Source organism: Macrobrachium nipponense, chromosome 7 (genome assembly GCF_015104395.2).
Source record: "Macrobrachium nipponense isolate FS-2020 chromosome 7, ASM1510439v2, whole genome shotgun sequence".
NCBI classification, from domain to species: domain Eukaryota; kingdom Metazoa; phylum Arthropoda; class Malacostraca; order Decapoda; family Palaemonidae; genus Macrobrachium; species Macrobrachium nipponense.
The window spans coordinates 40,318,240-40,345,109 of record NC_061109.1 but is presented as its reverse complement, the minus strand read 5'-3'; the positions used below and the strand labels follow the sequence as shown (position 1 = coordinate 40,345,109).

General features: G+C 40.7%; 1 protein-coding gene across 1 annotated transcript in view; it reads right to left on the bottom strand.

Annotated features, from left to right (window-relative positions):
- LOC135217580 (mitogen-activated protein kinase 14-like) overlaps nucleotides 1–26,870 on the bottom strand; it is a 230,324-nt gene that overhangs the window by 60,191 nt on the left and 143,263 nt on the right. The window contains exon 5 of the mRNA XM_064253546.1: nucleotides 13,443–13,522. Coding sequence (XP_064109616.1) covers nucleotides 13,443–13,522 — 80 coding nt within the window. The remainder of the gene's footprint in view (nucleotides 1–13,442; nucleotides 13,523–26,870) is intronic.

Genomic DNA, 26,870 nt, shown 5'->3' with positions numbered 1-26,870 from the left:
TGAAAATAAGTTTACTGAGAGCACAAAAAAAAAAAAAAAAAAAAAAATTCTATGCCCTTTATATAGTCTTGGTAACTTTTCAGATGAGGTTTTAGAATCTTGAGCCTCAAAGAGTATACATTACAATACATAAATACACACAGTACCCATGTATTACTTGGGAGCGATGCTATGCTTGATTGCAATACATATTTTGTGCATCATGATATCTCAAGTAAGAGATTTTTGTCAAAATTGCTTATTTATGGGTGGATTTAATTTTGATTTTACTTGCTTTCTACTGCAAGGTTGCATTGCTCTGCTCTTACTTTTGTAGACTACAGATTTAACTGACTTTGTGTCTGTCATTGTAGGTAGTCTAGATACATTACAGACAGTCCACAGTTATCGGCAGACTCGGCTGATGGCGATCTGGTTTTATGGAGCGACATAAAATTGATGAGCTATGGTGCTATAACACACAGAGTTCTGGTTATCCGAGCCTTGAGGTGCCAATAATAGAGTTATGGCATCATAACATATCTAAAGGAGGTGCCATTAACCGGATATCAGCGCCATAAGTGCCATAAATCAACACGTTTTGGTTAGTGGCAGTTTTCGCTTATCAGCCCCGTCAAGAACAGAATCCTGCCGATAACCAAGGACTGCCTGCACAAGGTTTAGCCAAAGTTTTGGGGTAGCCTAGCACAAGCTAAACATATGACTGTAGAATTTTTTCATGCTTAGATTTCAGTTGTTCATATGTGAACAAACCTGAGGTCTTAACAATAGGATAATTTCTAGCGCCTAGCTGGATCCGGTTAAAAAGCAGATGAAAGCAAGGAATCTTGTGATATCTGGCAAAACATGCGTAGCTCGGGTGTGGATTGGTCAAGGACAACGCCGCGACGCCAGTCTTTTCTTTGACCGCCTGGGCGAGAGTCGTGTTAACCTCTCTTGGCCTTTTCCTGGTTCATTGCCCGTTTTGCTTGTGTTTAGTGTGTGTGTGTGTTTGGCTGATATTATGGCTTCTTCTGCTCCTTCTCAGCATCAGCGTATGTGCCCCCGAGTTCCAGGTTTTCCATGTTTTTGTTTTCTGGCTTCAGCAGCGACTGACCCTCACATAACATGCAGTAGGTGTCGTTTTAATTTTTGTACTATCACGAATCCTTGCACGGAATGCCGGGCATGGCCTAAGGAGAAGTGGAGGTCGTTTTATGGCAAGAGAGAACATCGAAGGGTTTCGACTCTTCCTACTTGGGAAGGTTTTTCGCCTCTTCCCGATGTTTTGTCTCCTGCAGTAGTCAACCCCCATAGCAGCGTTGGTCCTGCGTCTCCTTTCTTTTCTTCCACTGATTCGTCGATGGAAGTATTGGGAGGCCACAAGGCTAATGTTTGTAATGTAGCCCCATCTTCCTCAGGAGTTTGTTTGAGTCCCGAGAAGGGTGAGGCTTTTTCATCACTCTCTTCTCTTCCAGAGTTGGAGGCGTCCAAAATGCGGCGATTTGGATGACGCTTGGGCTATGGGGTCCCCCATCCTTGGAGGGGTTGCTAGTGCATTTTGTGGAGGCTCGCACCCTGCTCTCAGGTCTGGCTAGGCCATCTTGTATTGCTCCGCCAGTGTCTGTTGCCACTTCTTCAAGTCGGAGTGACGCTGTGGCGTCAGCCCGTTGATGACGTCACGGGATCCGTCTTTGTGTATTCCTCGCACCGAGGGGAAGCCGTGACGTCACCACCACTTGTAAGCTACATTATCGGTTGGGAGGACTGGTAGGAAACGTGTTGCTTCGTCCCAGTCTCCTGAGAAGAGTGTGCATAAGAAACCAGTGCTGTCTTCCTCTCCCTCTTCCCCTTCTACGCCCCGTCGGCGTATCAAGCGTTGGTAGATTATGGACTTTGCCCTTCCTTTGCCTACGAGGGAGGAACAACGCGGACGTGTTCCTGAGAGTGCTGTTGTTTCGGGCAGTGTTAGTGCTCCTTCCCGTGTGCGATCTGCAGGGGATGCTTCGTCCTCTGCCTCGAATCACGGGTGTGTTACCCACCCACACCCCGCCCGTTCACGAGCATCGCCAGTGTGTTGCAACCTCCCCCGTCCATGCACATCGTGAGCGTGGTGCAACCTCCCCTGCCCGTGCACATGATGTAAGTGCTCCTTCTTCTCCAAGGCCTATTTGTCGCCGTAAGGATCTCAAGGCGCCTGTCAAGAGGTCGAAGGTAGTGAGCGCGGAGTTGGTGCAGCAAGTGTGTTTGCCTGCCTCTCTCACTGGTGCTTCCAAGAGTTCGACTCTGGGAGATTCTCCTTCGATCTCGATTGTTCGGGTTTCCCCCATCTCACATACATGCATCCAACAAGCCTGTGATCATTCATGGACATGTGGAGTCATCTGTTGAGGTAAGTGATGTTCCTAATGTTATAGTGGGTTCGTCTCGGAAGCCGACGCATGGACCCAGCCCAGACAGGTTAGTTGGGGTTTCGAGCTGTTTGGCTGCTAACCCTTCCATTAATTTTGGTGGGGAAGATGCCTTAGAGGAGCCTACACATCCTTCTCGTCTTGTCTCCATTGCCGGAGCAGGAGGAGGGAGACATGCACGAGTTTTTGTCTTCCTTTTTGGAAGTTGTTGATCTCATTCGTGAGTTTAACATTTTGGAAAGTAGAACTCAGGCTCCGTCGTCTTACACTCCTTCTTGCTTGGAAGCCTTGGTGGGAGCTACTTAGGACCCCAAATCATCTCTTCAGCTTCCTTTGTTGGGGCACGTTCAGTTGGTCTTGCAGAAGGTTAACGCCTCTGTTTCGGACCGGGACGGTTCGCTTCACTAGGGGCTCTACCAAACTACTACCCCTGCCTCTAACAAGACAATGGAAGTACCATGCTACGAACTCTGCTTTTTTGTTGTCACGCCATCTTAACCCAGACGGGATTGACTTTGGAACAGGTGAGGTCGGTGACTTCGTCCTTGTCTCCGCAAGGTGCCTCAGCATTGGAATTTACGGCGGCCTCCATGTTGCAGACGGTTTCTTGGCTGGACTTCTGGTCGTGGTTATTGCCAAGATAGCTTCCGACAGGTCGCCCGAAGGATTGGTGAGTGCATCTTCGCTTGCCAGTCTGTTGCAGTCTGGGGGCAAGGCGTTTTCATATTTGGCTCACCTCAGTGCTAATTTATGGGCTAATCTTCTGATTAGAAGGGATGCGGCTTTGTCTAGGATGGAGAGATCACTCGACACAGAGTCCTTGCTGGCATTGAGGAACGGAGATCTGTTGGAGTCCCAATTTTTGTTTCCTCGGACAGAGCTCGAGAATGCGATAGACTGGCACCGGGCTGACACCAAAGACAGACTGGTGCACCAGGCCGTGTCTAAGTCAGAGTCTCGTCCTCGGAGACGTCCGGCTCCTCCTCCTCCTCCCCCTGTCCAGCAGCAGTCAAGGAGATAGTAGCCTGGTAGGCCGTCGAGGACCTCGAGTTCGGCTGAGCCTTCCCGTTCAACACAGCCTAAGTCAGAAGATCAACGCCCCTTTCGCTCTCGTTCATTCAAGCCAAGAAGGGGCCCAAGGGGCAGAGGTAAAGGGGGCCGTCGGTAGGTTAGGCGCCTCTTCCTCTCCTGCGCCACAGGTGGGGGGGTGCCTGGCGGGCCATTGGGCCAAGTGGCAGAGTTATGGGGCGGAGTAGTGGGTGGTAGATGTCCTTCGGGTGGGATACCTACTGCCATTCGACTTCTCTCCTCCTCTGTCGGACAAGCCGCAGCTCAGGAAGGCATATCCTTCAGATTCTCTGAAGTTCTTGGCTCTTCGGGAGGGCTCTTCAGGAGGAAGTGCAGAAAATGCTGGACAAGGATGCGATAGAGGAAGTAGTGTGTCCGTCCCCGGGATTTTACAGTTACATCTTCTTGGTGCCCAAGGCGTTGGGAGGATGAAGGCCTGTGATTGACTTAGCCACCTTGAATCACTTCATCAGGTGTTGGCAGCCATGAGGGAGGGTGACTTCATGCTGTCGATAGACTTAAGGGACGCACTTCCAAATCCCTTTTAATTCCATGTCCAGGAAGTTCCTTCGCTTCTCTCTTGGGGGACAAGGTCTTCGAGTTCAAAGTCTTGTGCTTCGGGCTGACGACAGCTCCTCAAGTGTTCATAAGGGTATTCTCTCTCGTGTCAAGTTGGGCCCATGCTCAGGGAATCCATTTGCTGAGGTACCTCGAAGACTGGTTAGTCTTGCCAGTTTCCAGGGAAAAGTTGCTGCAGGACAGGGATCATCTACTTTGGTTCTGTCTGGAACTGGGCATATTAGTCAACCAGGAAAAGTCGAACCTCGTACCCACTCAAAGGATTCTCTACCTTGGCATGGTCATCGATACGAGTGGCAAAAGTTTTCCCGTCAGATCAGAGATTGGAGAAGTTGCGGGCGGCGGCACGCAACTTCCTGTCAGAGTCACATCAGTCAGCTTGTCAGTGGAAAGTTCTTCTGGGAGTATTGTCTTCCCTGGAGAAGCTGTCCCTCATGGGCGTCTTCATCTTCGGTCTCTGCAATGGAGACTGGGAGAATTCTGGTCTCTGGCGGGGGACTCTCCCGTTAATGGTTCCTCTGTCTCTGGAAGTGAGAGAAAACCTTTGTTGGTGGTTGGACAACCAGAATCTGTTGAAGGGTGCCCCTCTGCGTTCTCTTCCACCGGACTTCCTTCTGTTCTTGGATGCCTCCCTCGCAGGTTGGGGCGCTCATTTAGGCGGCCTCATCACTTCAGGCGTTTGGAGTTTGGAGGACAAGCAGCAACATATCAACGTCTTGGAGTTGAAGGTGGCTTTCCTGGGTCTGAAGGAATTTCGGGGGAAGGTAGAGGGTCATTCTGTCACTCTCATGTCGGACAACACCACGGTGATAGCCTATGTGGACAAACAGGGAGGCCTGGTTTCACACCAACTTCACGCCTTGACCATCGAGCTTCACCAGTGGGTGGTCAGCAATTCGGTAGAGCTCTCAGCCAGGTATATCCCAGGAAAATGGAATGTGGTCGCAGACAACCTCAGTTGCCAAGATCAGATCCTAGGCACAGAGTGGTCCCTTCATCAAGTGGTGATAGACAAGCATTTTCCAGATTTGGAGGAGACCCATGCTGGACCTTTTTGCGACATGCGTCAACAGGAAGCTGGAGGTGTTCTGTTCAGTGGTTCCAGATCCTTTAGCATTGGCAGAGGACACATTCCAACATCCCTGGGACAACCTGGAGGTGTATGCCTTCCCTCCGTTTTGTTCGATCTGTCAGGTTCTGAACAGGCTGATAAGTTCACAGGGTCTCAGGATGACTTTGGTAGCCCCTCTGTGGCCTCAGGCGGAATGGTTCCCAGATCTGCTGTCGTTGTTGTCAGAGGTTCTGAGGGAGATTCCCCCTTGGCGACATCTCCTGTGTCAGCCCCATGTGGAAAGGTTCCACCAGTCAGTAGAATCCCTGTCTCTTCACGGTTGGAGGCTATCTAGTATCTCCTCCAAGCGAGAGGCTTTTCTCAGAGAACAGCTGGGCATATGTCCAGCAGTCTTAGAAAGTCAACCTTCGCAGTTTACCAAGGCAAATGGGCGATCTACTATGATTGGTGTTCTAAACAGGGTTTTTCTCTACTTGCGACCTCTATTCATTGAATAGCAGACTTTTTGTCCGTTTTTGCCATTAGAGGCTACAGGGCGGCCCTGAGTTTGGTGTTATGCCTTAAGAGTATCGACATCTCTTCCTGGGAACTTTCCCTGCTAGTTAAGGGGTTTGAGCAGTCGAGTTCTCCTAGAGAGCTCAAGCCTCTGACGTGGGATGTTTCCTTGGTTCTTAAGAGCTTCACTAACTAAGAGTCCATATGAGCCCTTGCGTCACTCATCTGACAGGAACCTGACGTTCAAGACAGTTTTCCTTCTGGCTTTGGCATCTTCCAAGAGGGTAGGAGAGCTTCACAGTCTGAGCTATGAGGTGAAGCGCACCAGGGGTTGGGGGTCGGTGTCCTTTGAATTTGTTCTGGAATTCGTGGCCAAGACCCAAAATCCCTCTGTGCACGATGACAGGTTCACTTCGTTTTCCATTCCAACACTGACTGAATTTGTGGGTGGTGATGCTCAAGAGCTTCTGTTGTGCCCTGTCCAGGCCCTGCGTTGCTATCTTAAAAGGACTCGGCACCTCAGACCGGGTTGCTGCAGACTTTTTGTTAGCACAGGCCGTACAAAGTAAGAGGTGTCTAAGAATACTATCTCTTTTTGGATACGGGAAGCTATCAGACAGGCATACTTGACTCTTGATGATTCCACCACCACGTCTGTGCAGGCTAGAGCGCATGACGTTAAGAGGTATTGGTCCCTCTCTTGCTTTCAAAAAGAACTTGGCTGTACATAGAGTGCTGAGCACTGGTACGTACTTGGTTACACCAGTCCACGTTCACCTCCTTCTATCTTAAAGATGTTGCTCACAGAACTGCGGACACGTTTTCCCTAGGTCCTGTGGTGGCTGCCCAACAGGTTGTGTCACTCATCTTACCTAAGTTGATTGTGTGGGTGAGAGAATGAGTGAATTGGCTGGTCTCCTTCTTCCTCTTGTACCTTTCCTTCTTCCTCCGGGCGGTTTAAGGAATAGACACGTCATTCGCTGGACTGGTCTGATACAGGTGAGTAAGGTAGTGTGGTCGTGCAATATACAAATATCTTACCCGCTTTTTGGTAGCATATGCTCCACTCCTTGGTAAGCAGGGGTTGGGGTAATACAAACCCTGGTGTCTTGGTTTGTTATTGGACAGTCAAAGTTTCTCTTTGGTTCCCTATACAATGGTTATCCCATATTGTACGTCACTCAGGTTCTGAGTGGTTAGATAACAATTTGTCTAGCTTCTCAACAGGTTTCAGTCCCTCTCCAAAAACCATTCCTTTGGAGAGCTGGACTGGTGGGTAGGCCCCCAGCCGGTCTAGGATGTCTTATACCTCCCTCCAAGTATGAGTCCATCCTATTGTTAAGACCGAAGGTTTGTTCGCGTATGAACAAATGACAAATTTTCTAAGACAATTTGTATTTTTCATAGCTACAAACATGAGGTCTTAATGTTATACTGCCCGCCTCTAGCCGCCCCTCTTTTTGTTAAGTCATCCCGAGTTGGGAAAGACTGGTGTAGTGGCATCGTCCTTAACCAATCCTCACCTGAGCTACGCATGCGTTGCCAGATATCACAAGATTCCTTGCTTTCATCTGCTTTTTAACCGAATCCAGGTAGGTGCTAGAAATTATCCTATTGTTAAGACCTCAGGTTTGTAGCTATGAAAAATATAAATTGTCTTAAAAAATTTGTCATTTTTATACAATCCCCTTGGAACTATTGATTTGAATAAAAGGAAGGTTACTTTATTATGTTAATCAAATCAATTTAAGACTTGATCAACTTTTATGAAATACTGTACGTACCTATGCAAAAAAAAATACTTCAGAAAAACATGATTGGTATCCACTATTCATAATTAAAAAAAATAAAAGTAGATATTGTTCATTCCATAAATAATTTAGTAAAAAGTTTAATTCCAATTTTTGCTGAATTTTTATAAAATAACTACTAGAGATATATGAAATATTAAAAAGTAACAGTATGGCACTAGTCAACTGTAAGTCCCACATACAAATTGAGATAAATTTAATTATTAACCATGTACTTTCCCCCTACCTGTAGTGTGCTTTGCTTCCAGGTGCAAAAAGGACACTAATTGTTTAGGGAAAGAGCAGAAGTCCAAATGGGCATATGTGTAATACCAGTGAAAGATCTGGTAGGTATTTCCAAAAGTCTAGAGAAAACTCATTAAAACACTTAGATGAAAAAACCCTTACCATGTGTTCATGGAGCAAGTTTCAATGTTACTACTATAGCTAGCTCAGCTTAATATATAGCATAAAGACTGTGTTCTCGAATGCACATTAGTAATATTCAATGTAAGGTCCAAACAAAGCTTAAAAATCTTAAATGTTTACACAACCCAATGATGAAATAAGAAGGAAAATAACTCCAAAGACTTTCCTTGAGTCTGGATGATATCATAGCCTTAATCAATCTAGACAAAAGGCATGCATCAGAGAAAAGCAAGAGGATAGTGACAAAAACCCTAATGAGTTTTAGTAAGGGTATGAGCACAAAATAAAAGGTTACTATTCATAAGGAACAGCAGATGTAAAGACAATCACTATTACATGTTGCTGGTATGTACTACAACACTACTACTGCACTTCAAGTAGGACATTAAAAATCTGTATTGTCTGTGCTTTGTACAATGAAGTAAAATCCTCACAATAACAATTCTCCAATGTTTTGTGCCTGTTTTACTAATAACCTACAGTACCAACTATTCTTAGAATCGTACCAAAATGATTCATTAATTTTCAGAAACTGCATTACTGTAGATACTCTACATGAGACAAGAAATACATGGCTCTTAATAATCGACCGAGAATAGACTTAGAAGCTTGCACTCAAATACAAAAATCTTAACCACATACAGGCCTGATAATCACACACCATTTAAATACTTAATACCAGACTAAAGACTATTAAATTCAAGGCATGAACAGTGGTAGTATACTTATAATAATGGTTTATCATTTAATTACACTACTATGTCCAACATGAAAATTACCCTGACATTTCTCACAAGCACAATTGAAATCATTGAGTAAAATGTATAATGGGAAGGTCATACAATGCAAACAAGAGAATAAAACTTTAAAAGTGGAATGGGTGAAGAAACCAAAATCCTACTTAACTGCAATAATACCATTACTAGCGATACAAAATCCCTGAAATTCAATACATATTTAATGGTCGAGCAAAATGTTTTGTCATCAGTTCTGACAAACTTTCAAAGCAAAAAAAAATTCATGCATTTCAATCAGAAACATGCATGCTTAATGAAAAAAAAAAAACACACAGCTGTCACTTCAAGTTCATTTTAATAAGCTACAAATAGCTATATAAACTTTATAATTAAATTAAAAGACATTCTTGGGCATTTCACAATTCCAGAAATTTAATACTATTTTAAAGAGCCATCACCATCAAAAGTTATTATGCTTTCAAAGCCATAAAAAGGAAAATATTCAACCGTTGCTTTCACATGGATTCCACAAAATAGTAGGTCTGTTAAATCACATGGCAAATGGAACTTTGAGCAACAAAAGAAGTTATGACAACAAAAGAAGTTATGACAGCAAATTTTACTGATCCTCACAACACCACATAACATACAAAGTTTGTGAATGAACACTAAGATAACATTTTATCTCAAAGGCTGTAAAACCACTTGGGTGTGGCAATACTGATGAACAAAATAAAAAATAATACAACATCCAAAAATATACATTATGTATGGATGGCTAAACTCATTTTTCTTTCTGATAATTTTTCATCATCATCTGAGAGCCTATAAATTTGGGGGGAAAAACTGAATGCTTTCTAGCAGTGAGCAGTACAAAGAAAAAATAACTTATCTGGTGACTCAAATCTTTGGGACTATGAGATGGGTATTCCCTGTAATGTTGGGGGTTTATATGTTATGAAACAAGGAACTTAATATGAGGTTGGTGTTATAGCAGAAATCTGTGAAAGAATCAGAAGGTTGACCTAACAGAGGATGTACATAAGACTGGACTATGAAGCTTATCTAATAGATTAGTGTACAAAACACAAAAACTAATAAATAAGAATAACTGCGGCGGATGTAACTCAGATGTTGGTAACTAAAGACTATTACATCTGAGTTATCACAGTAGGGTTCTTGGAGAGAGATCTCTTAAAAGAACAAGTAGAACATTGACATTCAAACTACCTACATGTGTTCAATTCCTTTCTAATACTCCATGAAAACTTTATTGGGTGAAAGGGCATTTTTGTCAAGTTCTCTTCCCACATCCCAGACAGGACTGCTAAGGGATTATGAAATTATTCCTCTCACCTCAAATCTGTTTTTGCAATGATGTCAGAAAGTAAAGGCAAAATCCCAATCAGTGAGTCAAGCAACTGCATTCCTCACCAAATTCTGGGATTCCTCACTTCTATTCACTGTTGTGACTCACCAGCCTAATCAACCTACCTAACAGTAATTGTTATTCACTCCGTTATCTGTAGCCTAATAGTAAGTACCATAAAGTTTTAAAGGCCTATTCTCTCAGCCATATGCAAAAAAAAAAAAAAAAGCACAAGAAAAATGATGTTAGCATTGGAGTAGGAACATACTTGATACCAACTATGGTTTTTCTTTCCAATGCCATAATCCAATTTCATCAACACTTTTAATAAAGAATACAGCATGATGAACCAAAATGCCAGCCATGAGAAAGAAGCACATTTATGGTTACAAGACGAGGAATATGCATCACAATCTAGCAGATCACACCCACGCTGAGATCACCAGAGAAAGATAAAAAGGAAAGATATGTCAATAAACGGGCAAACTAAACCAGCTTTAAAGACAGAGTAATCATGTCCTCTCTTAAAGGCAGTAGGAAAGTAACCGATAGGTCACGGGATGCCCAAGGGCATTGTGGGAGCTACTAATACCCAGTGACCAGGTACAGATGCCAATAGTCCCTGGATCACACAAGTTTTTTTAAATCTACCAGTTTTCCAGCTGGTGCTAGTATATACTATCCTAATGTTAAGACCGAATGTTTGTTGGTTGTGAAAAATAAAAATTGATTAAAAATTTGTCATTTTACTCTACAATCTGCATTTCATGTTTGGTGTTCATTATTTTGCTCAGAATTCAAAAGAGTCAAGGGTAACACTGGTTCTTGCAAAAAAAAAAAAGATATAAACTTATAAACTATGTGAAAGGTATAAATGCAAGGTACCTTGTGGATAATACAAATATGGATAATATTAATGGGATAGGGATCACAAAGGTATTCTCTTTGAACAAATTATTCAAAACTAATCACATGCTCCCGAGTATCTTGAACTTCTTTTTTTTACTTCTAAACCTATGAAATGATAAAAATTTCTTTCTCATTTTGGCAACTTGATCACTTGCATTCAACTTCATTTCTCCTCACCCATTCATTATATACACACTTAGCAATGATAATTTGAAAGCTAGGATCATTTGAAGGCACATGGCAGGGTGGCATAAAAGCCTAGTTCGTTAATTTCAATTGGCAAATTGAATGAAGTGCAAGCCCTGTTTGCATTATAAAATGCTGGTGCCTTATATTTAGTAAGAGGTATAAGAACTCTTACGATAAAACCTTCTCTCCATTCAAACTTTGGTTTGACCACTCTTGCTCCTCCATGAACTTTGTCAGATTTGGGCACATCCATTATCATTGTCCTCTCTTGCTACTAGTCATTCTTCCTTTATACTGGCTAAGAATCAGAGTAATTGTGTACATTACAGGATGCAGTTTTTTTGTATTAAGAGGAACTGATGGCTGATCTAGTAGCCATACTAAAAAATTTTAGGTCTTTTGTTAATGAGGATCTCAACCACTTCTAGAAATCCACTTTCATCCTCCTCACTCACATCCTGCTGGATCTAAAGCTAAACTTTCTGGGCTGATGTTTTTCTAAATTATTCCAATGTTTCTGATCCTCCTCCTGTTTGGGAGTAGTTCAGAATAATCAAACTGACTACCTCACAAATAGCATATATGTCTTTATGTATTATATTTTTCTGTTTCCCTTGTCTCGGGCTTGCTAATTACTTTTTAGTGTTCCTGCCACTCTGATCTTGTTACTGATCTGCTGAGGCAGAAGAGGCAGAATAAAAGTTAGTTCTTTAGTAGACTCCTCTTTGCTGTATCAGCTCAAAAGCAATGAAGTGGTAAGGCCTCAAAATTCCACCCCCATTCTATACGGCTGAGGAAGCTCTGGCGTGAAGACAATGTTAAAAGCATATTTTTCAACTCTAAACTATTTTGTAACAAGAAACTTTGTCACTTTTCTATTAGAAATGATAAGTAAGTTACCTTAAAAAGTACTTACAGGAAAAGCTAATTCTAACACATTATAAATATTATATAATAAAACAAAACCACAATGTAATGCAGTTATATAGCAATTATGAAATAATGAAAAGTTTCAGTTCAATGGGCTGTGGCATAATAACACCTGAAGTACCACAAAGCATCTGAGTCCATGATTCCGGAACTTGAGACAAAAAGGGCATATAAAATTTTCCTCATACATTTTGAGCAAGGTAATAAAAATAGGGTGCTTTACCAGGACCACAGGTGAGCATCACAAGGACAATTGGTGGAAAGACACTTTGTGTGTGTGTGTGTGTGTGTGTGTGTGTGTGTGTGTGTGTGTGTACAGAGAGAGAGAGAGAAGAGAGAGAGAGAGAGAGAGGGAGATAGAGAGAGAGAGAGAGACCCGGAAGCGAATCGAGGAGGAGAGACGACGAACTCGTTACGGTTGTCAGAGAGACGTAGGATAATCCTCGACGAGAGAGAGAGAGCTATTATTTTTTCAATTTGCACAAAATGGGCATTAAAGCATAAATTTTTTGTATGCTAAACTTATGCATTTGTATTGATAACCTTCACAGCAGAGTCAGCACAAAGATTAATAACACTGATATCTGTATAAATAGACTGTATCTATGAGTTTCAATGCACAAGAACCAGCATACTAGAAAATAAATTAAGAGAAAACAATGAAAATAGATAAATCACAAAAAAGGATGACCTAAAAGTCACATTTTCCTTGTAAGTGCTGTGATCTTTTTCTGATGTATGGTTAAAATGGTATACTACAGCAATAAAGTAACTGAGCTTTTCCAAAATGTAAAGTCCAATCATTTCTTCTAAGAATAAAAATAAATAAAAGGGGGGGAGTGGCGCATCAGGCAACTGACCCCTTAATGTATGGATAACGGTGGGAAAGAAGAAGAAAGTGGGAAAGAAGAAAAAGGTTCTTGAAATATCTATACATAATCTCCATGAATCAACCTCTATTAACATTCCTTTTTATTTCCTGTATCATATGGTCCCATTTTCAAACATTTGCATGGAAAACTGGATTAGGAATCTTAGATTGCAGAGGATAAATGCAACAACAAAAGTAAAAACAGAAAATTGTTTGCATCACTGATAAAATGTACATCATACAAATGTGAACTAAAACCCAAAGGTTTGTACGAAGAAAAGTAGCAGTCACAAAATGAGTGTCAGTAAGTGCTATACCATTAAAGTAACAGATTGTTTGCATCACTGATAAAATGTACATCATAAACAAATTGTGAACATAAAAAACCCAAGGTTTGTACGAAGAAAAGTAGCAGTCACAAAATGAGTGTCAGTAAGTGCTATACCATTAAAGTAACAGCTAAAATTGTATTAGACAATCTATGTTCATCACAATACTGCTGTGTAACTAATACGTATCTATGTTGCACCCATGTTAGTGACATAAACATGCATTATGTGAAAGTAAAAAGAACTCAGATCTTTTATAAGAATCCAGTACTGAGAGGTACTAACCTCTTCACTGGAGAGTTTATCAATAAGGTCCGTACTGGGCGTTCCAACCAACTTCATGATCTTGGTCAGTTGATCTATATCTGATACCCATGGCTAAGGTTGCCTAACAATTGATTTACATCATACCCATATACAAGACAAAATGATGAAGAGATAGTAAAATAAGACAAAAAGTGTTATTTACCTAATCAAAACTTTCATATAATTTGTTAAAAATTTAATTCTGCAAATTAATAATTCTGGTTAGCATTGTAGAGTACCTGAATCAAAGAAATAATTTTTCCAGAAGATAAATTTAACATTTGTGTATGGGTAAAAAACACTAGCTCATATTTCTCAAGAGTTAGTTTTGATAAATCAATAATACAACAGTAATGTCAAGAAATGGCAAAAGCAAAGCTGAGAATTATGCATTTAGAAAAATATTGGTGCTAATAGTTATCTGTAAAATACATACTAAGAGTACAGAAAATTATATCTTAAGCATAAAAAATTACACAGTTGAAAGTATGTATGGTTAAGACTAAAAGTTTAGGGCACTGAAATAAGATTGCATATCCTTTAATAATTGTTTTTATAATGTTTAAAAAACGTACGTTCAAGGTCCAAGCATTTTTGGGTTACAACTAAAATACCACCAAAAAGTGTAATAATTAATAACCTCATCACTGAATCTACATGTGAATAGATTTCAAAATTCCTTCCCAAAAACTAGTGACAAGAAAAATTCTTTTATCATCAAGTGCATGCATGAAAAAATGACTAAGACAAAGTTATTCTATACAAGCAAGTTTAGATATACATAGCTCCACACTAATGAAAGTATATTTTGCAAAGGCTAGTTTCATTTACTTGAGTAATAGATGTCAATAAAATTTTTTCCCATTATAGTAAGAGCTTAAGGTCTACCATCATTACTACCATTAACTTCTTCACATCTTTGACTTCCCTTTACTAGAAATCTTTAGCTTCTCTTTTCAAGCTCCTTTGAGGCCTGGACTTTCATTTCATTTGTTGGCTGTAATAATCCAAATACTAAAATGTTTAATACTATTAAACCACTTTAGAACTAATCCATTCTATGTGACTTCTCACTTAGGTATACCAAAAGAGCATTACCCTTTTGGCTAGCTTAAACTGAATATTCTTTTTTATTTATTTCTTACTTATCTGACCTGTACAAAATAAATAACAACACATACATAGAATGCAACACATAATGTTCTTATTCTGTTGAGGACAATTCCTTATAAGCAAGTTTTCTATATTGCTTTTATATGAAAAAGTTACATTTGCTGTGAATACTTCCAACACTGATTTGATGGACTCAAAGCTGGGTGAAATAAGGCAAACATAGGTTACACTTGAGTAATTTTCCTTGTTGTCACTTTAATTAGAACCTGTCTTCACTGCTTTGTTCATGTAAGCATAAAAAATATGAGTTGGATAACACAATTCCATACCTGTTTTTTTATCCAGAGTCATGATAGTGCTCAAAGGATTACTGAAGAGAATAGAGATTTTTGTTTTAATATTTAATGAAAAAATCCACATTGTTAAATTATTTGCTTCTTTTCTAAATACAGTATAACATACTATTGAATTTCTACTGTATACAGTATAGTATACTGAATTTCTACTGTATAGGTTCATGTCTCACAAATAGATATTCTAAGTCCAGTTCTATATAATCTTGAACTCACTCTTCACTAGACGTTAAGATCAATAAGAAATGCTAGAAATGATCAGTAATTCATGTAGTTTTCTAGCCTATCCTTGGTTTATCTATTATCTGGATCAATCATGGATAACTTATTATCTGAAGATCAAACTAAAAGGTATGTAATACATGATTTTTTTACTTCTTTAACCATACTATTTTATTGTGACACAGAGTTCTTTGTAATTTTTTTTACTTGTATATAGTTTGCTTGAGGATGTCTTAGAGCAAAGGCAAAAGACTTGGTAACCCAATGTTTCGCTTTCCCTGCGGTGATGGTGACATGCTGTTTATATTTTATATCACATTGTAACTCTAATGGTGTTACTTATACATAATGATGGTCACATTCTCATCACAAACTAACCTCAAGTTGCTAACAAGCTCACAATTATTATAATGACATTTTTATAATAAAATAAGACTAGATATACTCACCAAGTAGTTACAGAACTATAGTTTCTTAATCTGTCGACAGTTAGAATTTTTGAAATTCACGGTAGCGCTAGTTTGTTTTGGTCAGGTGATACCCACCCCCTCCCAAAGCCCACCATCGGGGGAAAGAGGAACCAACACCGCACAAAAATCAGTTGCTTATGCCCTACTATCGATGTGAGGGGAGGAGGGCAGGCTTTGATCATGTACCTACTTGGTAAGCATACATAAAATCTTATTATAAATATGTCATTTTTATGTATGCAACTTACCAAGTACCTAGTTACACAGCTGAATCCCACATTGTAGGAGGTGGGATCCATGGATATGCACATATCTTTTAAAATTAATGAATATAAAATATGTACTTAGTGCTAGCACCCATGTGAATGCTTGTTGGTTCCTTACCTGTTAAGAGAGCCGAACAGGTGATTTTTGCTCTGGAAGTCGTTCGTCTTAACTCATGGGGATGTGGCGGTATAGCCAGGATTCATCCTCTAATAAGTGGGATCCATGCAGCTAAGGAATTGCCCAGGGCACAGTACCACTTAATATCATATTACCAGAGTATAAAAACATATCACTTCCAAAAAAATAATAATAAAATTCATACCCAACTATACATTGGACTGAAGGGTACTCCTAGTACACCAATTACCTCCAGGATCCCCTTAAAACTCAACAACCTTATTCAAGGTGAAGAGATAAGCTAGGAAGGGATGACTTCCTACACACCCTTATCCAATACTGTGCCAGCCGCTAAATACGGACCCAGGGTACTGCAATTTTCATGCACCATTTCGATTACTCGCAGCTAATGCGAGGCGAACACTGATCTGCATTTCCAATATGGTGCTTGTATAATTGAATCCAAAGAGAGGTTGTGCTTAAAAGAGAAGGACTTTGCCATTGTTCTGACCTCGTGAGCCTTCACTTTTAGTTTATTAAAATCTGTTTCTTTCACTTAGGAATGAGCTTCTGCAATGACACTACGTAAGAAAAACTGTCAGGGCATTTTTAGACATCGGGCGAGAAGGATCTGACATGTCTGTAGACTAACCCAATACTAAGACTAATTCCAGTCCAAAAATTAACTATTTACTGGAATTCCAAATTAGCTAATTTTGCTGAAAAATGCTACCAAAATTTAAAAGTACTTCACCAAATAGTAACTCCAACAGAGAGCAACAGTAAAGAAATTCCAAAAATTCCACCGACTACTGAACTGTGTTGGTCCCAGCCGGCAGAAACAACGGATTTTCGCGCGGTATTGGTTCCTCTCTCCCTTGATGGTGGTAGGGGGGTAATCACCGAACCAAAACAAACTAGCACTACTGCAAATTTCAAAAATTCTAGCTGGCAACGGATTTAGAAACTATAGCTATGTACTACTTGGTAAGTTGCATACATAAAATTTGCAGTTTAACTAGACCACTTAATCAAAATAATTAAGTCTCACAGGGCTGGCTAATGACTAAATGAGCAAGTACTCCTAATTCAGTATTGTCATTCCACATCATATAAGACGAAGAAGCATTCAATGGATTTATAATATAATAAAAAACATAAAAATCATGAGGAGAAAATTACCTTTATATATGATCTTTATAAAAGTGTGTATTGAATCAGTATAATACCTAAAAATAATTAACTGGATCATATTTACCACTAACTTGGTCAGTCTGGAATTAAATAAACTGTGTACTTGGGATTGTAAGTTCATTTTTAGGGAAATTTTATAACAAACTTTTGGTACACAATGGTTAACCCTCTATAACCAGTTCACTCAAATTTGTGTGTGGGGCTTTTTGAAAAACGTCATATTCATAAGATTATTCCAACTCCCATATCATGGTTTTAATATGTACCAATATTTTAGCCATTATATCTAACGACACTCTTCAAAAAATTTAATGAACAAGTCTCATCCATCAAAATCACTCTAGAAACAGTAAAACATGGTTGCTTGCTTTTTTAGACATGGTTATTAAATAAAAACCTTTTCAATGTGAATTCAATATACCATGTACAACACAGAAAAGCATAATTTTTCAATATACAATACATAAATGTCAAAATATCTGTGGATATTGGTATAGAATTGCATTTTCCCGCTCACACTCTGGATACCTGCTACAATAAGTTGTGAACCCATTATATAATATAAGTGACAGGAAAAACGATTACCTACAAAAACACTTTTTTCACCAGCTTTGAATTCCCCATATTCATGCTGATATTACTCAATGTAAATGTAATCTTTTCTTATTAACAACTCAGCACAAAAACAAAATCCCATTTATGGATAGTGAATCATTCTATTTGGTTTATAGTATAATTTAGAGCAAGAAAGAATTTAATTAAAAGTCAAAATAAATAAAAACATTCACTTAAAATTGGCCAAAGAACAATGCTTTATTTCATACCTCAGTAAAAAGTATCAGAGCTGATTGGTCCTGTAGTAGTAGTAATAAAATAAGAAAGTGTGATACTATTGTTAATGGAAAACGCTCTGAATATGCAAGTATATACAGGTAACAAATGAAAATAATATTAAATTGGGTAAATATTTTCTTGACCCCTTTCCAATATTGGTTAAATGTTTGAAGCACATTTAAAAGAAAAACTAGAAATTATGCACAATTCTGTATAAATTACAGTATATGATTTTCTACTTGTTTGTGATCTTTGTATCTTCTTTGTTATATGTAGAATCCATATATACATGTTATGTATACTGCGAACAGTTCTTTTCTCTGCATGTGTCACTCATTCTATCAAATTCTTATATGTAATGTTTACATCTTTTACATCATTAATTTGAGTCTCTGTTATCCCTAAATGTAACTCAAAAGGGGCTCCTAATGTTGTATTCCTAGACGAGAAGAGTTTTAGACAAACCAACTGTTTCTAGATAGATTTGAAAATGTTCACTTAGTGCTTATTGTTTAGAGAGATCACAGTTGTTTTGCAAAACTACTGTTGTTACCATTTATTTTGGAATACTACTGTGATTGTGCTCGTACAATCGCTACATCTGCAAAATTTCTTCCATAAAAGGTTTATGTTTTCCTGCTCATTTAGTCTATTCTCTATAATTACCAAATTTACTCCATGTTTTTCAACTACATATGAAAAACATGATGCTAAATGAAAGTCTTATGTAAATGCCTGACATGGATTTTTTTTTTTTTTTTTTTTTTTTGAGAACTGTACCGAGCATCTGCTCAGTGAAGTGCATTAGACTTTTATTCCCTCATCTAAATACTATCTGCAGTTCTGAACATATCTTACACCCACATTTGTACTTTCACACAAAAGCGATGATAAGACGTAACTTTCCCAAACCTTGAAACATAAATGAACATTAATTTTCTAATAACACAATTAATCTCTTCAATACAAACTCACTACTTTGGCAAGTCTGTGTTGTGTTTCATGCAAAATTCTAGAACTTTCATACAACTACGTATACAAGAAAAAAATCATCTGGCTTTAGCAGGTTACTGTATGTGCATAAGATCCCTTAGCCTCCCTGTGGTTTACTGAATCACTTTTTGGGTAGTCAGAAACAGCTATGAAAGAGCCATGAGGTTGAGAGGTGGGCACTTAAGTTTAACATAATGGGTTTGTAAAGACAAGTGTCTCCTTGCTAATACAGGTATAGACCTTGCAGAAACACATTGCTGAGAGAAAGCCATGAGAAACCTGCCTCATGGAATGGTCTCAACTGGAATAGACTCCATGAAGGTAACATACTCAAAACCATAGCATAACCCCATCAAGGGGTCTAAAAGGATTAAAAAAAAACCTTCTTCATGAACTACTAGAATAGTCTTCCAGTAACTGAAGCATTTGAAGCCTCAAAATACAAAGATTTTAGTGAAAAGCTAACTTGCACCTCTCAAGCATGTGGATAAAAACTGTTGCACCAATAACTTCCACATTTCGACAAAACAATTGACTGTTTACACATTACCAGGTCTCGAGATGGTCCTAACATCCTCCATAGACATTCCACTCACAGAGAACTTGTTGGAGGATCTCTACATGGAAAAACAGCTTATCTTGAAGTTCTGGTGAGGTCTTTGAAAAAGGCCACCAGCAAAGTTTCACCAGCTTCAACAGGCCAGAAAGTGCATTAAAAAAAACAATGGCAGTTAGTGCTAGGCAATAAAACTATAAAAATGGTTAAGGCTGGTCACAACTGCCTTAGCATCTGTATGCTTCATGACGAAAACTGCCAAATCTGGGGCAGGTCTTGCCAACTAAGAAAATAAGGAAAACAATGTACATCTCCAGCACCTGCAAGCACACTAGAAATGAAAGATTGTAAAGCTCTGTTGCAAAATAAAATCCTGCATAGTGAACAGAATGTAACATTTTGAGACTGAAGTGTAGCTAAAGAAAATATTTCCCAGACACAATTTTTTAAAATAATTAGTTTCTAAGAATTATATACAGTGGTACCTAGTTTGTCGAACGTTTCTTATGTCAAACATCCGTTTTTCGAATGAATTTTCGGGAAAATTTTGTATCATTTGTCGAACAAATGCTCGTACTTCAAAATAAATAAAAGTTTAAAGTATCTTATATAAAATTTAGCTTTCAATATAAAATTTTGGATAAAAGATGTATAAAATTGTAAGTAACCATAGTGACGTCACGCACAGCTGACTTGAGACTGAATGAGGGAGCGTTGATATGTTGAGGAGAGAGGAGAGTTAAAATATTACTGTGCAAGTAAAAGCTATAATAATTCACATAAAAAAGGAATTTCACAATAAATTTAATGTAATGATAAAATATGAAAACAAATAAATTGTGACGGGATCACAAGCTCAAAAAACAAGCGGGCAAACCTCCCCCCCCCAACATAAACTTAACCAATCCAGCTGCCAAACTCACCCTGAGCCACACTTTCGCGCTACAGAAAAACGCAGGACAATTGAACCACCTACACACAAGAAAAAACACAAGCACATGTACTCACCCCAACTCCAGACACTCAGGGCTATGCTGTGCTGTCCGCTGGAGGAGGTCACCGAGACACCAACAACTGCCGCAAACCAACACACAACCAACAACAAAGAACTATAACCACACAACTCAACAACAACAACCACCAAGAACCACAACCACGTAACACAACACGCAACCAAGGACCACAACTCGACAACAACCAAGGACCACAACCCCATAACTAACAACACAACAACCAAACATACAACAACTCAACAACACAACAAACAAGGCCTACAACCATAACAATAACCAAGGACTGCAGCCACAACAACAACACCAAGAAACCAAAACAGCTCACCAACAACCCCACAAGCCCACATCCAACCACTCACAACAACAACCCTCAACTATAACAATTCACAACTCAAACAGGAACTCACAAGCTCAACCACCTCCCAACACACAAGCACAACAACCTTCAAACACACAGCACAAACAACTCCCTGAAAACACAACTCAACTGACCAACAATACTGACAAGACCGCCGCCCAAACGTCTGTCCTTCACGACTTCTCATTCTAGATTCTGATCACAGACTGACTCAAACCCCAGACCAGACTTGCAACCGACCCAACAGACACAACCACCGCTCGCCGAACGAGCAATTCACTTGTTAACCATCCATTCACACAAACACAAACAACCTAACACTGCTTACATTTACCTCTCTCTCTCTCTCTCTCTCTCTCAAGGACGTTGTCAAATGGAATTACCGTAACTCCTCCATAAAATGCAATACAGAAAAAAAGAAAAAAAAGTCTTAACTGAGCCAGTGTTCCTTGTGCCAAGTGAGACAGTTTAGTTGAACAATATTCAGCAAAATAGTAAATGAAAGAACAAAGCTTTTCACAATAAAATTTAGCATAAACGATTAAAAATTCATTCTTCATTGCAGTGATCCACAGCTAACTTGAGGTAGAGAGAGGGGACATTTATATTTTTAATGAATAATGAATGAATGATATTAAGTTATCATGCATCGTGATATTGTTGAGGAGAGAAGAGATAGTAAAATCTTTACTATAATAATATGTACGTAAAAGCAGTACCAATTCACATAAGAAATAAAAAGTTATTTCACAATAAATTTAACATAATAAAATATGAAAACAATCAAATGCAATACAGTAAAAGAAAAGAAAAGAAAAAAAAAACCTTGCTCAAGTCAGTGTTCGGTGCGCTGAGTGAGACAATAGAGAGAGGAGAGGAGAGGAGAGGAGAGGAGAGGGAAGAAGGGGTCAGCTTCCCACTGGCTTACCAGCTGGGCTGGGATGATTATTCACCCATTTCTTTCACTTACATTCGATATGTCCAAATCACTGCTTTTGTTACGGAAAAATACCTATCTAGTGACAATTGCTCTTTATGATATTTTACTACTGTAAAAGTAACTCAGCTCTGTAATAAACAAACTGGCACCATGTTCAGCTTCTGTATGCCTTTTATTGTTTGTTCAAATGGCTCCCTTGTGAAAAGTTATTTTATCTCTCTCCTTTTCTTGCATTCCTGACTTATTGCTTATCTGTTTATTTTAAAGTCTGCCTTTTGCCAATAGTAAGTTATGTCTTGTGGCATAATTAACCTCATTTGTGCATTTAACATCCAAGTGTAAACATGAAGTTTTCATAATAAAACTAATATTGTAATACTCACCTGAACACCTGAATTAGCCCTAATCCCAATTAGCCCGAACAACTCTCAATTACCCATCCCACTAGTGGGAATTTTGTTTTTAACAGCCAGCATCGCCAACGCTGCAGGTAAAAACTTCCTCGAGTTACCATCACTGACGGTTGGCAACGCTGGCGCAGGTGTGTGTCGTTACTCTTATCTTCCTCAATTGCTTATCTGGTTCAGATTGATGTGGGGAAGGAGGGTGGGAGTCATTCAGGTGTTCAGGTGAGTATTACAATATTAATTTTATTATGAAAACTTCATATTGCAATACACCCCCTGAACACCTGAATTAGCCCGATTAACAACACTTAGAGGGGGAGGGATCAATCCTCTTGCCCACCTCTTACTGCCGTATAGATGGTAACTCGTTCACTAATCTATCTAGTACCATTATGCAACTTAGACTCACTTTATCTGTTATTCCTTTCGGTGCAGAGACGTATTGGAGAGTACTTCGATCGTCTGTCGGGTCAGTACTGTCTATGTCTTCTACTTCTTCCCAGATGGATCCTCCGAAACTGGGATGTGTAGGAATATGATGAGCCTCCCATGTGGTTATTCATAGCCTCTCATGTATGGAGGTGCAAGAAGCGGCGTGCAGAGCCGAAGTCCCTCTCGGTGATCCTCTATTTTTCCGAGCGCTTATGACCGGATTACGATGTAATCTCCGTGCCGACACGATGGCCTAGCCTACGAGAGCACCCCCTCGGACTCTCGTAAGAAGACTGACTACTAACGTACCTACTAACTTATTCTAGTAACGCTTTGTCCAGGCATCTGGAGACCAAAGCGGTTCTCTATCTTAAGTGTCAGAAAGACCTTAAACCTAATTTTATTCTACCTTCACCGGCCTAACCTATACTTTCCCCAGCTTAACCTAGATAATAGAGTTCACCGCTACGAACGGGCTTAAAGAGTAGCCTTCCGATGAAGCAAACTGAACATCTTTTAAATAGAAAGAAGTAAATGCTGAGACGGACTTCCAAGAGGCTGCCTCTAGAATGGAAGACACCGAGTAGTTTCTCAGAAAGGAAGATGATGTAGCCATCCCCCGAATACTGTGCGCTCGCAGTAGTACTGGATTTGCATTTACCGAATGCAAACCCGCATGAGCCTGCGAGATTACCTCCCTTAGGAAGAAGCTAATCGCATTCTTCGAGATCGCCCGCGAAGGATTCCGAGGAGATATGAAAAGTGTTTGCAGGCGAGGGCGAAGTTTCTCTACTCGGGATAAAAATACTCTTAGAGCTCACACCGGGCATAACCGCAACTCTTCCGGATCTCCATTGACGAACTCTCTCAAGGCCAAGACTCTGAACGACCTTGGCAGTGTGTTCGCCTCCGACTCTGTCTTCGCCACGAATTCCGGTAGAAAAGACAAGAAAATATCGTCTCCTTTGTACAAGACGAGTCTGGATACTGCTTGTAGCTCCACCCTTTTCGCTGTTGCTAATGCCGTAAGGAAGAGGACCTTCTTAGCTAACTGTCTTAACGTCAGATTCTCGATTGGCTCGAACTCTGGGGAACTTAGAAAACGAAGCACTACCGACAAATCCCACGGTGGTGCTCGATTCGGTAATACCGGTCTTTCGATCTTAAAGGATCGTATTAGATCAAGAATACACCTGCTCGTCGAGATCTCTGAGAGGTGAAATCTAAAAGTATTACTGAGCATCGAGCGGTAGCCTGCTATCGCCGAGTGTGAAAGTCTCTTGACTTTCCTGAGGAATAAGAGGAAATCTGCTATTTTAGGAATTGAAGGTCTAGAAACAGAATGACCCTCTTTCCGACACCATCCCCTGTATACAGTCCATCTGACTTGGTACAGTTTCCGCGTTGACTTCCTTAAGTTGAAAGAAAGCTGCCTTGCCACTTCTTTAGATAGTCTGGTTTTTCTCGCTGCTCGCTCGACCGTCTCCATGCAGCTAGGTTTAGCATGCGAGGGTTCTGATGGTAGTGGTGGAAGTGTGGTTGTCTGAGCAGATCTTTCCAAATAGGAAGGAACATGGGAATATCTCTGATGAGTTCCATTAGTTCCGGGAACCATGGGCGTTGTGTCCAGAAAGGAGCTATCAGTGTCAAACTCACCTTGACGCTCTCCCTCAGTTTCCTGATTACTCGATGGATGAGGCCGATAGGTGGGAAAGCATAAGCCTGCATGTGATCCCAGCTTTGTAGCATTGCATCGGTTCCTATCGACATCGGATCCACTACTGGTGGTTTAGTCTCGTCACGAATAGATCTACCGTCGCCAGCCACTTCCGGAGTACCTGACGTACTACATCCTGCATCAAGGCCCATTCTCCTCCCAGTACCTGTCGTGAGTGACTTAATGAGTCGGCCAGTACATTGAGGCTTCCCGATATAAATTGGGGAAGGAGACACACTCTTTGGTCTTCGCACCATCTCAGGATTTTTTGGGCTACTAAATTCAGTTCTGTTGATCTTGTTCCTCCGGAATTCTTGAGATACGAGATCGCTGTTACGCTGTCGCAAAACAATGCTATCACTTTGTTTTGTACTAGTTTCGAGAAACATTTGAGTGCTTCTTCTATTGCCCTGAGTTCCCAAAGATTTATTGACTCCTCTCGTTCCTGTTCCCTCCAAAGTCCTGACGCCTGAGTTCCCTCCAAGGTTGCTCCCCAACCTTGATTCGAGGCATCTGTATATAGATGGATGTCGGGAATGAGGGAGACTAGGGACTTCGCGAGTGTCAGGTGCTTTTCTTCTGACCACCACAGAAGATCCGAAAGGCAAGAATCGCTCCAGCTTATAACTGCATTCTCGTTGCGGAAGTCCCAGAGATTCCTGAGACGACTCTGTAGCGAACGCATCAGGAGATGAGACCCTGGGATCAGAAGGGATAGAGACGACATTTTCCCTAAGAGACTTCTCAATGATGACGCTGTTTGCTCCCTTTTGGACAAAAACAGGGTCACTTGCTGTATTATTGACTGTATTCTCTCCAGTGATGGAAAAGACTTCAAAGGAAGAGAGAGAATCCTCATCCCCAAATAAGTTATAGATTAGGTTGGTACTAGACAACTCTTTGCAAAGTTCAGCCGAATTCCTAACGTCTCGCATACGTTCAGAAGAAGTCCCTCGCCCTTAATATCTCCTCTAGGGAGGAGGCTAGAATGAGCCAGTCGTCTAGGTATCTTAGCATTCTGTAACCTCGACGATGCATAATTGCCGACACCGGAGACATGATCCTCGTAAATACTTGCGGCACTATAGTCAGTCCGAAGGGGAGAACTTTGAACTGGAAGGTGCCGACGGAAGATACGAACCTGAGGTATCTCCGAGATTCCGGATGAATCGGAATCTGGAGATACGCGTCCTTTAGGTCCACCGACACCATCCAATCTCCCCCTCTGACTGACCGCAGTAACGACTGTGCGGTCTCCATGTGAAAACCTGCAGTTATTACCCAACTGTTGAGGTTCGAGAGATCTATTATCGGCCTCCACTCGCCCCCAGCTTTCATTGCAACAAAGATCCTGCTGTAAAACCCCGGAGATTGAGGGGCTGTTTCTAGTGCCCCCTTCTCCGAGAGTTCCTGAATCTCCTTTGCTAGAGCTATTCCCCTGATGGAATTCTGGGAATAACTCGCAAGGTATACGGGAGAGGGTGACAGGAGGAAGGGAGTGAAAGGGGATCCGATACCCCGCCCTCAGAACTTCCACCAACCAATCCTCTGCTCCCCACTCCTTCCATATCTAGCAGAAAGGGGCTAGACAGCCTCCTACCTGGGCAGACGAGGGACATGTCTCCTATTTGGTAAAATTCCGAGCCGACGAAGGTTTAGCTAAAGATGAGGAAGAGACTGACCCCGCCCTGTTCGCAAAGCGCACCTTCTTAGGTGATCTAGGGGGAGACCTAGAAGTCGTTCTTCTCGAAGGGGAAGCCCTAAGTGCTCCTCTAGGTGACCGGGAGCCCTGCGCTGTTACTCTAATCATGGCCTGTTGCGATTTGACTGCCAAATTGGAAGCCACGAAGTTAGTCATATTAGATACCTCTTCCTCCTTAAATAGAGAATTTGCTAAAGCTATGGGAGCTCTAAGTAAAGCCCTCTAGTGTACGTCCGGATAATGAGGGGGAAGGTGGCTCAGATAGAAGTTTCTCCTCTTCTTACCTACGAACGTCGTAGAGGAAGCTAGCACATTTGCCTGATGCGCTAAGCCCATCGAGATGGACGTTATCAAGCTGTCGAACAGTCCCAGATCTGAGGGAACCTAGCCGTCATTTTTTTAGAAACCCCATCAGGCTTGATAAAATCTAGTGTGTGAGAGAGGGCCTCCGTCTGGTTACGCAAGACGTCCTCTAACACTCCCGCTTCTCCTAGCGAGATTCCTACAAGTCTAGACACTGCCGAAGACCTACACAGAATTGCCTCAAACGATTTGTTGAGCAGCAACCTGGCCCCGGCCGAAGGGTTCCCCCGGACGGCATGAATTCGCCTTACGCGGCGAGAGAAGCAAAATGTCCTGTCTATTGGCAGCTATTGCCGCAGCCAACCTACCGTCTGCCTCTTGCATAGCTTGTTTGACTGCCAAACCGCATGAAAAAG